The 18271-nt window shown below is 28.7% G+C and overlaps 2 protein-coding genes across 2 annotated transcripts; both read right to left on the reverse strand.

Moving 5' to 3' along the window:
- Window positions 1-1990: 1990 nt before the first annotated feature.
- Window positions 1991-6595, reverse strand: LOC114126501 (uncharacterized). Its single transcript, XM_027990454.2, has 3 exons — window positions 6416-6595; window positions 3233-3489; window positions 1991-2343 (listed from the first exon to the last, which is right to left on the reverse strand). Exons 2-3 carry the CDS (start codon window positions 3467-3469, stop codon window positions 2080-2082), a joined length of 501 nt encoding a protein of 166 aa, XP_027846255.2. The 5' UTR covers window positions 3470-3489; window positions 6416-6595; the 3' UTR covers window positions 1991-2079.
- A 2404-nt stretch (window positions 6596-8999) lies between these two features.
- On the reverse strand, window positions 9000-18241 carry LOC114126502 (cytochrome P450 307a1). Its single transcript, XM_027990456.2, has 3 exons — window positions 16936-18241; window positions 10167-11006; window positions 9000-9949 (listed from the first exon to the last, which is right to left on the reverse strand). The coding sequence occupies exons 1-3, from the start codon at window positions 17360-17362 to the stop codon at window positions 9600-9602; spliced, it is 1617 nt and encodes a 538-aa protein (XP_027846257.2). The 5' UTR covers window positions 17363-18241; the 3' UTR covers window positions 9000-9599.
- Between the last annotated feature and the right edge of the window lie 30 nt (window positions 18242-18271).

Here is an 18271-nt window from a genome sequence, read left to right on the forward strand (position 1 = left end):
GGTATTCAGTAAAATTATAATAATAAGTAAATGTTGTTTTCTCTAACACAAAGTTAGTAACAGATAATATTAATTAAAATTGCTATAGTAAATTGTTAACAAATTTTAAAATATAAGAAATACTATTACACATACATAACATTAATATTTATAATAAGACTAATATGGTAACATAACGAACATATTTACTTTGAACCAATAATGAATTTGAACCAAAACGAAGAAATGTACCTTAAAAGAACACATTTTGATAATCAAAAAATGTAGAAAATGAGTAAAGTAAATGTGATTTGCCAAGAAGAAATCGGAAATCTCCAAAAACTTGTGTAAGCGCACCACTTTAAAATGCTTTTTTATTGCACACTTAATATGTGATGAAAATAAATTATTTATTTATTTATTTGTATTTTCAGTGAGTTAGTCAGGTTATATTATTATAGCCATTCCGTTTGGAGTTGTCCGTGAGACTCTTATGATTATGTGAGCAGTATATTATCAGGTAGGAAATCCACCTGTTGTAGATTGTGAACTCCGCGAGATGTGTACCTAAGTTTATAATTTCTAACCTATAAGTTTCAAAGTTATATCAATTTTTTTTATTACAGTGGATTAGATGAAATAATGTGCTGTCTCGTGGATTTTTATATGGTTGGTAAAACAATTTGACTTTGTTAACACATTCACCACTTTATTATTATAACTAATGTTTATTAAAAACTAATAGTAACCATTTATAAACAAAAATATTGGTTCATCTTAAATCTCAAAATCCTGTTTTAGACTTTTAGCGCCTACAAAAATTAGGGTTTTCTCCAAGCTATTACGACAGAAACCTTCTTCGTGATATACTATTTCGTTTAAAAAAAAATCAAGAAGATCTGATAAGTAGTTTCAGAGTTTACCCTAGAGTATATCTTCAAAAATTTGTATTCGTCAGATCAATTCGATAATAGACTACCAGCCAAATGATATACTTAACCTTGGACTTTAAACGTTGGCATAAAATTACCTTAAACTATTTTAAGACTTTTAAAGTTTTAAATGATGTTATTTGAAAAACATTATTATAACAACGTATGTTACGTTTGAATTCTCTTTTTTAGGATGATCGCCTATAAGGAGAGAATTCAATGGTTCAGTAGGGGCAAAAATGTGTTCTAATTTAATTTTTCCATTTAAACAACACATTCCTTTAGATTCTTCATTCCATTTTGGAGCTAAACAAAATTGACAAACATAATTGCACCTAATGAAACCATAGGATCATTTTTCACATTTTTGTATTCAATAGTAAAACAGTTCAAATGTATAAATCAAAATATTAAAAAGCAATAGGTAGTATATTAAATTGTTTCAATTTAATTATACATTTTTTATTTCTAATTGAAAACCATCCAATATGAAAGATTGAGAGGGTAGGTATTAAAAAAAAAAAAACAACTCTATAATAGTAAAATTTTTTATTCAACATTAAATTTATATTATTTATCAATAAAAAAAATTAATATAATATTACAGTTTACAATACAGTTGTACTTATATAACATTTAATAAATTGTATTTAATTAATAAAAAAATAAAAATAAATAATAATTTTGAGAAATACATAAATACATAATATTTATTTAATTAAATGTGGTACTACAATTATTATTATTATTACCTACCTACCTACTAATCAATACCTATTGGCATTGGCTATTTTACATTATGTCTTCACTAATTATTAATTAGTAAATTTATTATAATAATTTCAAATGTGTTAAAATAATAGCCCGTTAAAGTATAGATAGTTAAAATTGTAGGTACTTTATAATATATTATTATGATAATATAATATGTTATGAATTTTATAATTTAAAATATAATGTCAACTGTTAACATGATGTTATACAAGTATTATCATCTAGTTATTATTTATTATTTAATATGTACACTAACAAAAACATGCATATTTTCGATTAAGTGAAAATAACTATATTTGTTTTTGTTTATTAATATTTATGCATCGATATGACGTAAGTACAGTTATAGAGTCGAATAATATTAATAGGTACATTTAAATATAATAGGTACAGTTTATTTAAAATCAACCACGTATTGGATATAATAATCACTTTGAGTCTTTGTTGTACCAGGTATTTTATTGACAACCAACACGCAACCATTGTTAAATGAAGACAGGTTGGAAACAGCGCTCTGGATATTGGAATAAAAGAGAGGATGCTTATTTGTAGCTTCACACCTATATCTATATATTCGATTATATCTTCGATAATCACACGTATATTTTAAAGCTGTTTCTAAGTCATTTTCTTGTACAACATGAAACACAGTCTCCTCCTGTAATACGAAATGTAATATCTAGTGATGTGGTAAACTATCGTCTACGGTCTGCCGTAGGTCGTAGAGCAAAATATAACTTAGTCAACAGTGGCGTATCCAGGGGGGGGAGGTTGAGGGAGGTCTCCTTTTACTTACACTAATATTTTAACAAATTTTGTGTGTGTAACTCCCATTAAAATTAATTACAAAATATCTAATTTGAAAATCATTGCAGGAAATGTTAGTAGAATGAAAACAGATAACATTGCGATAAATATCATCTTCAGTAATAAGCCATATGGATTATAGATGTCATATTGTCTTATATTTTATAATATAGATAATGCATTAAGTTAAAAAAATATTTATTTTTCATAATTGTAATATTATATTGATATTGATAATTATTCGGCGAATATATGATATATAAGTATTATTAACTATTAAGTCTATGCTACATAAATATATATATATATTGAACTTCGAAAACCATGTTTAGAAATATTTTTATGCACAATTCAATTTTTTATAGAAATTAGTAATAATTAAATAAGTTTTAATTTTTATTGGATGTGATTATTATCTCGCTTATAAATATTATAGACAACCGAATGTTATTGTTTGGTACCTATGTGTTATGCAGACATGCAGTATATTTATGCGAGAAATAGAGAAGTAAATGATTGTATGATCAGTAGTATAAATGAGTGCATTGAAAAAATTTCAAATCTATGCAGTATAAAATGCACAATGTTTGCATAAATTCACAGCTCTAGTTATGATGTAGATATTGATGTATTATTGTAATTTGTGAGAATCTACCTATTATTTTTTTTGAAACAAATACCTCACCTAATTTAACCTAACTATGATGTGTTCAATATAAAAATTTATACTTTTTTCTTACCTCTAAATTATTGTTTAGCATTTCTTGTCGTAACTTGAATCGACCATACTGAAAAGGATTTTGCACTCTCCTAATACTATTTATGTTTAATAACGTTGAATTAAACATTGTTTTTATACGCTCTGATTCTACACTTTGGTCTTGTACATCAAATAAAACATAACTTTTAGTGTAAGTGCTTACTGGTTCCCAATCACTGGGTACGTTTTCCAACACAAATGATAGCATTGAACTCATGGTTATATACTTAAATGTATCTGAAAATGAATGGTTGATTTATTTAACTGTGTGTTTCTATCCAATTGTGCATCGTACATATTATTTTTGAGGGTTAATGGAACATTAGAACGAGTGTTAATAGTTATTATTTATGACTTATTAGTTTATTGTTCATTTGGACGACAATTCTGAGCAGTATCTATAGTCTATACTACTTTACTTGCCAAATATAATTTTTAATATTTTGATTTATCATTTATACATTTGAATATTGTTTGATTTGATACCATCAGTATTTATAATATTAGTTGCTTTTTTCATGATTTCTCGAAATAGCTATGTATGTTTTTGACGTATTGGTGAACTAAAATAATGACCTAATCTAACCAAAGCATAATCTTTTGTACAATAGTTACGTGCATTTTTATGAACTCATAAAAAATGAAAATGCTAAAAATTAAGACTTCTATAGAAAATTATAAGTTGTTTATCATTAATAACGATATTTTATCCTTTAGTATAATATCGAATGGTGTTTATAGTTTCGTTTTGGTAATAGCTTTAGTTTTTGAAGTATGATATGAATTGATTGTTATGAGGTTATAATATGTTTTTAAACACCTCAGATATATTTAGAATAAACCATATAATAATTCTATATATCTGTATAGGCACACAGTTGTTTGCCATATTATTATCATTGTATTATCATTAATTATGAATAGTAAATGAGTACTATTAATAATAAATAAATATTAAATGGAATTATTCTTTCTGAACTTGACAGAGTTTAAATTAAAGTTACGTTACTTATAAACGTACATTATATTTAAGTCATAAAATGTCAAATGAATTATAGTTAGTTAATAATTAATAAATAAACATGAACTATGCAATAATATAACAACAGTAATAATTAATATTATACATCATAATGCTAATAGGTATAATAATTAAAATTGAACTTTAACAATGTGTGATACTTTTGTTCGCTCTTTCTCCTGTCTGATAAAAATAATCAAACGTCAATACAAGTAGGTATAATATTATTTAATATGCAGATACAAATATTATTACTTATATTAACTATTAAGTAGATAATCAATACATTTATATAAAATATAAATTGATGATGACCAACGAACATCAAACAATACCATTAAACAATTATTTAATTACATTTTTATTCGTTAAACTCAAAATGTAAGTTATAACAATAACATAATAAACATTTTTCTGTTACTTTTAATCGAGATTTTTTCCTGAAATATTGTTTAATAAATAAATTAATAATATTTATTAAGGAATCTAATTTGTACGAAATGTATAAATCAATATTAAAAATAAAACAACCCGAAGCTAGAATATCATCATCTAGTTTTTATAATTAATTGAAATTGGTATTTTATAAATCTCTGATTTATTGTATAATATATGATATTCTTTTGTACCTATTAGATACTTATAATTATACATTTTAGCATTTTTGCACAATATGAAACCGTGAGGGCCATTTGTTATGAATAATTTTATTATGTACATGTTATTTAATTGGTTGTCGTACCTAGTATGAAATTGTTATTAATAAGTGGTTAAATCATTAAAATATTTTAAAATACAAAATACATGACATTATTGAAGCTATATATAATATTTGTTTTATACGCATTTAACACTAATATAGATACAAATTTGTATTGTTTAAATAAATATTAAAAATTATATACATACATTTTCGAGAATCATTTATTTTCTAACCGTATTAAGTGGGACCAACGCATGGGTACGCACTACGTAATATAAAATAAAATTTGCATTTTGTATAAATATTTATAAAATTATACATTTTTAATAAAGGTTTTTGTTGTTAACTTATAATTAACATTCTGTTGTAAAGTTATTATTATTTATTTGGTATTAAAAATGTATTAGGTAACTATATAATATATATTAGTTTTATACTTTTATTGATATATTTTATTTTGTCATGTACCTATCGGTTTTTTTAATTTAATTTCCTACTAAATGTTCAGTTGGAACGCTGTTTTTTTTAAAGTTCTATTTGGGTTCCATTCTTTCAATTTACCAATTTGAGCACTGCGGCGGAGTGAGTTAACCACAGTGAAATTGTTGAATATTTTCATCTATTTAGTATATTATGTTAATACATAATATTAACATGGAAAACAGTTACAGCGTCTTTACACTGTTTATTTTGTTACCAAATGAGAAAATGTATTAGTATCTTAAGTAAACTGTGAAAAAGTTCAGCAAAATAAAATGTGAAAATCATTAAAAAAAATATGAATTAGTTTTCTTACATTCGGATATAGTTAATAGTAATTAACTGAATAAAAAAAAATTATATTAAAAAAAAAAATAAAAAAAAAACAAAATATGAATATGCAAATGTAATTTAAGTAGCTTTAAGTTAACTAAATAATATATTTTAAAATTGGCTCATGCGTGACGTATTATGTCAATAATGTAATATCAAATTAAAACTAATATATTATTATATTGGATTTACTTTATTTATTGTCATATTGTTATTATTTTGCTGTGGGGTAGTATTTATATTATTATTGTTAAATATTATCATTGATTATAAATATTTATAATCAATGATATTATGATGGTATTAAAAGCTGATTTTATGCTAACATTGAATTCTTATTTGGCTATTTATTAAAACAAAATTATTTTTCAGGTTCAGATTTTTTCTTAATTTATATTTATTATAATGTAATATATAGTGATTAAAATCTTTCTATATTTTTTTATGTAATTGTTTACTTATTAAATAAAAACCATAACTATATAAAATATTAAATTAATTTGTTTATTTAATTTGCATTTCTCCGTATCTGTCGTGATTTTAATGATTATAAGCAACAGCAATGAATAATACATATGTAGTGTATTATTGGATGAATAAAAACAACAAAATATATAGGTACTTACTTAGTCCAATTACTTGATTTAAGACGTGTTTATAATATATATAATATTTCTTACTATAGAAGAGTTACAACAGTATATTATTATTTGAAAATATTTTGAAATTTTAAAGTTTTATTTGAAATGACACTTCGTGTTTGAGCACTGGACATTGACTGATTTACTGAGTACTGATCCATGGATTGTTCTCAGTCCGCGTACCCGTACTTATATACAGTCTGTTTCATAATACATATTATTATAGTAATCACTGATCAGTAATTACTTTAGCAATAACATTAAGAACTATTTTTCTATGTTATCAGTAATTGAATTATACTCCTTCGATAAAAATATTATTGTATTTATTAAATATCCAAGATAATTATTGCCAATCAGTAGCGAAAAACAGGAGGATACGAAAAGATATATCATATGAGTGTCATTAGATCAGTCCGATCTAATGTGTGACTTATATTGACTATATTAACTTACAAATATCATCCCTATATAAGTACTTACTATTTAATTACTTATTCGTCTTATTCAACTATACGGTATCTGTTTTTTTTAAATTTAAATTAATCATTCAGTACTGTGTTTAATTGTTTAAATTATAAATACCTATTATTTGTGTCAGTACCTAAACTGAGTATATTGTCAATATTCATTATTTATTACGCTTTTACGCATAGTATTTATGTTAATACTTACTTTTAATAAAATGAGAACAAATTTGAAACATTATGATATCATACATAATATTTAAAATAATTATTAAGACCGTATAAAGACTGAATTTAAATCATGCGATATGCACTAAAGATTCTAAAATATACTATATTATGCATAATACACTTAATAAAATTAATTCATAACTACTTACACGGCTTAAAAAGTACCAATAAGTAATATGCATAAAATATAAAAATCTATTTAATAAGCAGCTGATTATTTTTTTATTGATATTAATAGAAAAAAGGCGGTCAAGAAAACGAAAAACTATTCTGAACGGAGATGATTTGTCTGTCTAGGATTTATATTTTCCACTGAGTGGTGAAAAAGGTGATTTATGTTTAATGAGTAATAACCTGAATACCTCAAAAATAGTAAATGGTTAGGTTACGCATGAATTTTTGATTTCGTAAAAATTTAAACTTATGATACATTTTTTTTAATTGACCAACGCTTAACGTTTTTTTTATAATATTATTGTAAGTCAAACTTATGGAAAACCTTGTAATACATTTTCAATTCTAAGCTTCTTTAACACAATTTTTTATACATTTTAACTACAAAATAACTTGCACATATTTATAAATTTGACACATTTTCTCAACATTTTAACTTCAAACGCTAATAAAAAAAATTTGTGACAATTGTATTCATATAATTTTTCAATCACTATAAGACTAACTCACAAGGAACTTAGTATTGAGTTTCTAAGTATTTTGAAAAACTTTATCAGAATTCATATAAAAAAAAAAAATAATAAATAAAATAAAAACGAATATTTCGAATGCTTATAAATAGTCTTAAATAAACGAAATGTTTTGAAAATAAATTAAGTAAAAATAATGCCAATCTAAATAACGCGGGTGAAACTTTAAAGTATCTACCTATGACTTATACTTTTTGAGCAATAACAAATATTTAAAATCATTTAAATATAAATCGTTATCTGGTTACCTCGATTTCGTAAAAATTTTAAATTCAGACGTTCATACCATTTTTCCTTTAATGACTCTTCGAGTTTTCTCTATAGTTATTTGAAGGAAAATTTATAGAAAACTTAGTGTTGAACTTTTTAACCTTAGATATAAATAAAAAATCTTATGAATTTTTAACTACAAAATTACTTTCAAATTTTCGCGATTTTGACACATTTCATAACAATTTGAACTTTAAATGCTTATGAAAAATTAATTTCTGGTAGAATTTTCTTTTATAGAAAATGTCTAACTATTTAATTATTCATTTAGTTAAATTAAAATATTATATCATTTAAAAAATGTATGGTAGTTAATTTCCAAATTACCAAATCAATTTGATCGAAAATTTTGTTGCGTAAAACTTCTCGATACTCCTAAATTTTTATTTTGTTTTTTGAAATATTTTAAAAAATATTGTAAATTTTAATTTTAATCTTTAATCTCCCAAAAGTATTAACTAAAACCAATTTTCTATACAAAACTATCCATCTGGTTGAAAATTAAATCTTTTCGACTACTTATCGTAATTGCGTATACCAACAAAACACACAAATCATTGTAAAATACTAAAATCAATACATTTATCGTTCTGCTCAGAATTTAAAATTAATTAGTTTATGGCCTTCGGTGAAATGAAAATTTAGCTACCACTGTAATATGAATCTATGATATTGAAAAAATGTATTGAAAATAAGTGCCATGAATTTGTTTCGTGGGGGAGCGAAATCCTTATAAATACGGCCTTGATCGTAATTCTATGTATTCATGTTTTTGAAGTTATGTATAGGTTTATAATATTTTTGTTAAAAGTTTATAATACACGACAGAAAACGACTTAAATAGAATATGGAAATACTAAAATTATAAGTATATAACTGTTATTAATAATATTTTTTTGTTTTTATTTGTACAGTACCATTTTTCCTCGTAGGAAATACAATCTTAAATTCTTAAATATAAAATAACTAAATGCGTTAAGCAATTAAAAAAATACATATGATATAAATATAAATCGAAATTCAACAAATATAATATTATGTATAAATAATAATACAATTTGGCAAAAAAAAAAAAAAATATTTATATTCAATTAAAAAATATATATTCAAATTTTAATTTTATATCAAATTTTGTTTGATATTAAATACTTATAATTATATCTTATATATTATATTGGTACAAAAACTTTTTGGACTGATATTAAATTTGTCTCAAACAGTGCTGTGTTTCAGTCTATTAAAAAATAAAATAAAAATGTATACATATCAATAATACTATGTTTAATCAAATGTCGACGCGATTAAAATTATTGTTATATGTTCTTACATACGAATAAATTGTAAATCAAACAGTCTTGGGATTCGATACCTATATAAATGTTTTTATGGATATGTACAATAGTTATCTAATTTAATATACAACGATAATGATTGTCGTATTAGTCTGATGTGAACGTGATTGCATAACAATTTAATATTTATATTCGACATCCGATTCTATGGAGATCCGTCGAGCGGTTTCAATATTAACGGGTAAGTGTCGGGCGGTAGAGCAAGACGCGCCTCGGGTATTGCCATTTGAGCAGTGGCCGTTACCTCGTACTTCTGCAGAACACCGGCGAGAAGTACAAACCCGAACCCGGAAACTAATTGCTGTCCAATGCACGTCCTTTTACCGGTGCTGAACGGCAGAAAGTATTCCGGTTTCCGGATGCATGGCTTTTCACCAGACTTGCGGTGTATGAAACGATTGGGATCGAATACTTCCGGGTCGTCCCAGTAAGCCGGGCTGGTGTTGATTTCGTAATTATTAAGTATAATGCACGTTCCTTTTGGTATTTTGAAACCTAAATGAACGTAAAAAAAGTATAAATTATAGGTAGGTGTATACTCATAAGTTTTTAATAATAAAATGAATTATGGTCATGTATCTGGTCTTTTTATTAAAAAACAGTGTGTCGTTTTAGATTAGTACAATCGTGAGTTAGGTATAGGGTTTAGAGAGACTGTATAGAGACTTTGAATCGTTCGAAACCCTGTTATATATTATATCGTTTTCCTCACCTTTAATCGTAGTGTCCTCGGTCGCCACGTGTGGAACGATGGGCGAAGAAACGACTCGTAAAGTCTCGAACAGAGTGGCCTCGGTGTACGGCATGTCCGGCTTGTCGTACAGACGGACCAGACGTTGTCCGCCGGTCACTCGTTCGGCCTCGTCTCGGATCGCTTGGGCCACGTGCGGCCTGGTGGCGACCATGGACAGGGCTAGCATGACCATGTTGCCGACGGCCGAATGACCGCCGATGAAGTCTTCGAGCTCGAACAGCACGTGGTCCATGCTTAGTCTGGGATCTTTGCGCAGGCTCATGAGAAGAGCGTCGGTGAAGTCTGCCGGTTCTTGTTCGTCGTTTTCGTCGTATCCACCGCCGTCCATCGCAGCGGCCACAGCCGTCGCGTAACTGCTCCTGTGCGACACGACCTTGTCCATCATGTACCGTCTGATGTGCGCCGACCAAGTGGATAGCTTTCGCATGTGGCCCGCGTAGAACGGCCTCAGCCACGGCAAGAAGTCCACCGCGTAACCTTGGTTGATGTCCCAGAATATCTCGTCAAACGTCCGGACCATGGTTTGAAACTCGGGGTCGCCGTACTCGAACTGCGTCGAACACATGAACCGGACGAACATGTTGGCGCAGGCCATCAGCAGCGGCTGTTTCACCTGTACCTCGCGCTCGGCACCGCGGTCGGTGACTGCGGCCAACGATTTCAAGAACACGTCCAGCTCGTCGGACGCGATGGAGTCCAGCAGACCGTAGTTGGACGAGCACACTTTGGGGGAACAGTACATTCGAGCTATCTTCCGTCTAGTCTCTTGAAGCCACGACCAGTCGCATAGCGCCAGAGCTGAAGAAAATCAAAACAAAAACATATCGACGTTAGTATAATATCGATTGTCTATAATATACCTATAATATTCTGTGGTCACGAAAGAAAGGTACCGTTTAGTAATGGCTACGAACTGGTGCCGGACCGAATGTGATGGAGGAAATTTTAAGAGCGGCATGTTGTGGGGATGTGCAATAATATATAATTTCCGGTTTTCGTATTTCAAATTGAATTTCGACACAAATCAATAGTTTTTATTCTTATTTTTAATTGTCCAATTGATGTTCGTTTGTATTATTCGTTCGTAATTTATTTTATTTTAGGTTAGCGATTTCGAATAATTACATCGCAAATAATCAATCTGATGCATACCTAGATGCGCACTGTATTATTATATACCAGTGTATATAATATGATATCGACGTTGTAGAATTGTAGCAAATTTACCTATATAGCGTGTACAGTGAGTGAGTACATGGTTCATTTAATAAACTGGACTATTATACTTTCTAATAGATCACGCTTAAAAATATTTTTATTCAATGGATTTCAATCTGTTGATTGAATAGGTGTACTGTACTGTAACGAATATTTGTTTAGAATAATAAAATTTTAAAAAAAATCCTATTTATTACAAATTACAAAATACAAAATAAATGTATAGCTAACTTATTATAATTTTTTGAATGCCTACAGAGCTTATAATAAATAGGTATACAATATCCTAATATCCCGTGTTAAGATTATAACGAAGTTTGATAGTAAAAATATTTTTATAATACGATTTTGACTACTATACATATTTTATTTATGGATCGATTTTGTTTTTTCAGGTAGATAATAGATGAATGATTACAAGTTACAAGAATTCTTAAGTATTGTTTGTGTCTTGGTATTGTATTTGTTTGTTCATCTTAATATTGTTTTTACAAAATGCATAAATAAAAATATTTGAACCTTAATTACATGCAGATAATACAGTATCATATATAATTAGTACTTTAGAAAATAATTATAATGACATATACTTAATCGATACTATATAACGTAATATACGTAATATTATTGCTGCAATGATTGTTATAGTGAGTATTAGATTTTATATCATAATATAATATGATAACAGTGTTATTTCAACTAATAACCAAAATTGCACAGTGACATACGTATTATGATCCATTACTCATTAGTATTTTAAAAGGTTACTGATGCTTTAAAATATTGATTCAATAATCAAAGAAATCAGAATTGTTTTGTAACTCCTGCGAATAATTAGAATCACTTTAAAGTGACTTTTTGATGGCTATTATAACAAACCTAGTTGTTGAATAATTATTATAAATAATTATGTATATTTATTATATATTATTATTAATATTTTTCAATTAAATAATTATTTTTTAGTTTTTTAAGACTAAATAAGAGATTTTGTTTGAGTTAATAATATTCATATTTATTATATATAGTATTATAATACATACAACTTCATAATTATATTGAAGATGAATTCTAATAGACCACGGACTTAAAAAAGGAGAGGGCAATGAGAGCTGAGCTAAACAATAAACAATAACTTCTATGCTATCGCCAAAACATTACTGATGTCTGATGAAAATACTTGAAACATAATTTTTGATTTCCCTGTTTAGTAAAGCAATTGTAATAATAAGAACTGAACAACTTATTGTTATATTTCATGAGAATGTTTAGGTTTAAAAAATCTTGTATAAAATATAGGTGAAAAAAGAATTATTTTTATTTAACTATATAATTGTAAACATAAAAATAATTTAGCTATTATACCTCATAAACATAAGCATGCCATGTTGACGTTTCTAATATTTTAGGTACGACTTCAATGTATCATTTTTGCCTATACTCAAACCCCTTAATGTAACACGATTGAATACACCTATTATTGACTAATGATTTTTGGAAACTTTTCTATCATTTAAATTCAGCTGGGAAATTGTGATTTTTCCATTAGGTCACTACCAGTAATCATCTATCGGATTCCTTTAATCGAAACCTAAACATTATCAGCTAAGTTACAAATTTTAAAAATGTATTTCTATTTATGAGTAGTGATATGTATACATATGTATACCTATATACTGTTGAAATGATAATGCTCATTAGTCATTTATTATTATATACTTATTAATCATTACAAATATGTTATACTGTTACCTAATTATACTAGTGATAATTAATTAGAGATAATAAAATATTATAAAAAAGTCACTCTTAATTATATATATACATCGCAAGCCTTAGTAATTAACTTAAATTATATACCTATTAGAAATACCTAATTTTAAAACTTTTAATACCTTTAATCACTAATAGACGTCATCGTGAAAAAATATTACAATAAAATATTACGAAAGTGTTTTAAAGCAAATTTTCATATTTTAATAAAAAAATGTAAGTTGATAATGTTCTTCTAATGTGTCTTATTTGAATTACAATTTTGTTTAAATTTTAAAATAGTATATAATTATGAAGAAAAAAAGATTGGTGAGTAATTTTTAGAGTAATTATTTGGTCCTTAGGTCTCTGGACTTCTAATGCTTCTATATATACAAATATTTTCTAGACAAAAAAATGCAAAAATTCGTAACAAATGACAACTTAATTGAACAAATGAAAAAGTGTACTTTATGTAATTCGTACCTATGTATAGGAAATGTAATTTATATGTAACTAAATGTATGGTTCTATATCGCAATTAGCTGCAATTATTAATTATATTTAAATACCACGATTATAATAAGATTGAGAAGTATAATTTTTATGACAATGAAACAATAAATATTCCATGATTATATTAAAAAGATAAATGGCACAGTGTAATATTAGCAATAAACTTCGATTGAAAATAAAATAAGTGGCTTAAGTGCCTATATAATACTTTAAGTACAATATTAATATTTCGTATCTATTATTTCGTAAATCGAAATTCACCAGAGTGCAAAGTTCAATAACTTTATAACTGATATTCAATACAGTGTATTGCCCTCTGTCTAAAATTATTTGAACCCAATTAAACTTCCAAATAGTGTTGAATTTCATGTAAAGAAAATAATAGTATGATAAATCCTTATTTTGATTTTAACCAGTAATTTGATTAGCAATTAAATTGGCACCCATACCTATATAATGAAAGTAATATATTGCATATTGAGCATATTTACGTCAATATCGTACCTATTTAAAAAAACGCTTACAATATTGTGTTTAGTTGATTCATAATTATTATATATCGTATTATTAATAACCGTAAAATATTTTAGACAACTAATAAGTAATTATAAATGTTGATGTGTTGGGATTTTTTTAAAGTATTATATAACTGTAAAAAACAAATATTTCATAATTCACAATGTTTACTTTACGCAGTGATGAGTGGGATACCCATATTACTTACATAAACAGTTTCAAAATTAAACAAAGTAAAACTAAAAATAAATATGAATACGTCATTGAAACTATTCACACTCGATTAGGATTTAACAATAGTGATGGAACACTCTAGATTTTCTATTGCGGTAGGCGCATAAGATAAAGTATGACTTGATCACAAATTCTGTATTTTGGATATTTACTTATTTTGTTCATTGAGTGGTGAACCTTATTGGTGTGTAATAATTATCATCAGTGATATGCATAGTGTGTTATTGTTTTAGAGATACCGAGTTACGAGTACGATAGTAAATCGGAAAATTTGAAAAGACTACTATTCTGACCAGCAACGGCACGCAGTTTCAAAATAGAGTACTTGCTTAGTGCTTATAATAAAACGGTCTTACAAATTCACTTATGCTACGAATTCAAAAAAAGAATTGACAATTGAAAATTTCGATCATTTAATGAAGATTTCATTTACTTCTTCTCTTAGTATCAATTAGATGAGATTTATAATCTATATATATACATAGGTTATAGACATGGGCGTCCCCAAGGGGGGAGGAGGGCAAGACGGGGTACTTTCCCCCCTCTGGAGACTGAAATAATATTTTTTCCACAGCAATTGGCAAAATTCCCAATAAGAAATAAGCTTCTAAAAATAGGTCTACCTGTGTATTCAGATAAAAAAAATTTTTGCCCCCGCCCCCTAGAAAAATGGCTGGGGACGCCCATGGTTATAGAGCTATTGTATACAACTTAAAATTTTTGTAATACTCGTTTTTAGTATATGAAACAATTGACAATACATTGAAAAAGTGACTAAATAAGAAAAATAACATCATAATATAAAAAAACTATCATGTATTCATCGTTTAAGTCCGAATTAAAATCCAAATCGCTTGTCAAGTGAAATAAATATTATACTAGAATTATTATTTATTACCTATACTCATAGACAATAGAGATAATTCAGTTTTATTATATCATAAAAATCGAAAAACTTAATGACGAATATTTTATACATGTAATATAGACACATTAAATAAAATATTATATATATATTATTATACGATGTATATTGTTATACTATTTAAGTGTAAAATTATTGTAATTTTAAAATGTACAAGCTATTTTTATTTGTAATAGTATTAAGGTAACTATTATAAATTGCTAGAGCATAATAATTTAAAATGTATAAAAAATAAGTGATCAAAGTATTCAAACATTTAAATTTTTAATTACTTTTTAGATTTAGATGCATAACGTCTATATCAACAACTTAAAATAAGACATTTTAAGTGATTAATGATTATACTTCTATTCAATTACATTGTTTTGTTGTTAATATAATTTAATTATATTATTTAAGAATAAGTAAGTAAATATATTTTCTTCAAAAAGTGTTAATTATTTGTCAGTTTAAATATTATTAAAATAAATAATTTATATTTAGTTTTAACTTATAACGATTTTGTTCCGGGAAATTCTCGTCCATAAAATCGTTTTCGAGAATAATATTTTTATATAATTATATAATAATATTATATTATAGACTATAGAGCAAACCAAGAAAACTTGTATAAAAAAAAAAAGGAAAAAAAATAGCGAAAATAATAATAATAAACAGTAAAACTTCCAAATAAGACAAGGGTTATTTACTTGTATGTACAATTTAAAATTTAAAAGTTTTGTACTCGTATATAATAAACGTATCATAAAATTAAAAATATTAAGTAATATTAGTTTGTTTTACATTTTTATTTTCTGAACAATTTTTTTTTCGAAATGAATTCCTGCTGTTTTTAATAAATTAAAATCGTCTGTCACTTTTTTGAAGAGTAAAAAATGCCAATTGTTTTATTTGATCAACAACCTCTGAATAATTTCATATATTGCACACACTGCAGGTTCTTTACTTTCTTCTGCAGCTTCCTCGGTTTCTTCATTGCATACCTCTTCCTCTTATCTCTAGTGATTAATGAGTTGATATGAACATATTTTCTATTATTGTATCTTATAATTTGACCGTTATTTAGAGTGTCCACTATACAGTGGTATTAATTATTTTTCCTATAACACTTAACGGGATCAAAAAAAAAAAAATGACCGTTACATAGAGTTGAGCGTTAACGGAAGTTTTACTGTTTACATAAACATTTATAATCAATGCGTACATAACGTACATACTATACATTAGGAGGCGGTCATCAAATTGCAATCCGCAGATAAAGATTGAGTTTTTTTAAATTTTATTATTTTTTTTTTTTTTGATGATTCAAATGAGATTTACAAAAAATTTTTTTCGATTTTACTTTTGCTATGCTCTTAGACGAATCAAGACGCGCGTTTGAAACCACCGATTTGAAAAGCCACGCTTACCACTTGTACACAGTTTTTGCTTATCGATAAATGTATACATATTTTATGCTTTATTTAAAAGGAAATTTTACCACCCACGAGCTTTCCGCGTACCGCAGGTCGATTAAAGTATAGGACTTTTCACCGGCATGCATTATAGATAATATATTATACTCACAGTTGTTGCGGTCTCCGGCGAACAGCACGTTGTACCGGGAAAAGTCGGGCCGGCCGCCAAACTTGGAACCGTTGGTGATGAGCACTTCCTTGATGGACGGGTAATCGTTGACGACCACGCACGGCGTCGTGCCCATGGTCATGGCGTAAACGGGCCCGTACCGGTGGGCCAGTTCGGTGAACCGGCGGAACGGATTGTCCCTGTGCCCGTCCATGACGTACAGCGTCCCGATGACCGGGTACGCCGTCGGGCCGTCCAGCGCGGCGGTGCGGGCGGCCCCCGTGGCCGCGGCGGTGGCGGTCCGGAGCCCGCGGCCGCGCGCCGACGCGGCCGCCAGCACCAGGAGCACGACGAACAGCAGCAGCGACAGCGCGACGGTGACGGCATATTCAGCTGCACCGGCCACTACCCCGTCCGCGGTGTCCATAGCCACTCTGCGTCGGCCGCCCGTCCGCCGGCTGTGTACTGTGCGCGAGCGCGCCCCCGGTGACTACGCCCGGACGACGACGACGGCGGCGGCGGTGAACAGGAACGCGCGCGCGGCGCGCGCACACACACCTTCGGATGCTGAGGCCACGGCCGTCCGCCCCCTCCCCGACCCAAAGATGCAGCCCGGAGTGCAGTCGAACGACGTGTAAAGGTATATATATATATATGTGTGTGAGTACGCGAGACGACGAGAGAACGAGCGTGTGTGAGACACACACAGAGAGAGAGAGAGAGAGAGAGAGCGAGAGACGGAGTCGCTGTGTAAAAAAAAAAAAAGTGAGAAGACGGAGGATACGGAGAAGGATTGCGGCTAGACGGAGAGAAAAAGGAGAAGAAGACGCGAAGGAGAAGAGACCGAACGCGAGCCGTTTACGTATTATACTATAATATTATAATATTAATATTATGCGCGTGTGTAGAGATGATAATATAATATATTATAATGTTTATTATTAAAATGTTCTTGCTGGCGAGTCGGTTTCGCCGGCGGCGATGACGATCACACGAGACGACGGTGACGGCGACGACGACGACGACGGCGGGAACGTGTTGCGCCCGTGGACGGGTGCAGCAGGCGGCGGGGTTGCAGCGACGACGGCGGCGGCGGTGCAGTTGTCGGGCGGCAATGACGATCGGCGAAGGGGATTTTTTTTTTTAGTTTTTTTTTTTTTTTCTTATCCCGAAAACAAAAAAGCGTACATCATATAACAATATTATTATTTATAACGACCCGCAACAGACTACCTGTTTTTTATTATATATGTAAAATTCGGTTTCGTCGGAGTCGCGTGCACCCGACAAATTATGAAAACGCGTTTAATACTAATAACGCGCGTCCGTGTGTGGA

Source organism: Aphis gossypii, chromosome 1 (assembly GCF_020184175.1).
Source record: "Aphis gossypii isolate Hap1 chromosome 1, ASM2018417v2, whole genome shotgun sequence".
In the NCBI taxonomy this organism is placed as follows: Eukaryota; Metazoa; Arthropoda; class Insecta; order Hemiptera; family Aphididae; genus Aphis; species Aphis gossypii.

Excerpts from the sequence above, each read along its gene's own strand:
- LOC114126501 (XM_027990454.2), bottom strand. The coding sequence starts at position 3,469 with ATGAGTTCAATGCTATCATTTGTGTTGGAAAACGTACCCAGTGATTGG. Across the intron at positions 2,344-3,232 it reads TGCTAAACAATAATTTAGAG|GAGGAGACTGTGTTTCATGT; the intron begins GTAAGAAAAAAG and ends TTCGTATTACAG.
- LOC114126502 (XM_027990456.2), bottom strand. The coding sequence starts at position 17,362 with ATGGACACCGCGGACGGGGTAGTGGCCGGTGCAGCTGAATATGCCGTC. Across the intron at positions 11,007-16,935 it reads CGCCGGAGACCGCAACAACT|CTCTGGCGCTATGCGACTGG; the intron begins GTGAGTATAATA and ends GATTTTCTTCAG. Across the intron at positions 9,950-10,166 it reads CGAGGACACTACGATTAAAG|GTTTCAAAATACCAAAAGGA; the intron begins GTGAGGAAAACG and ends ACGTTCATTTAG.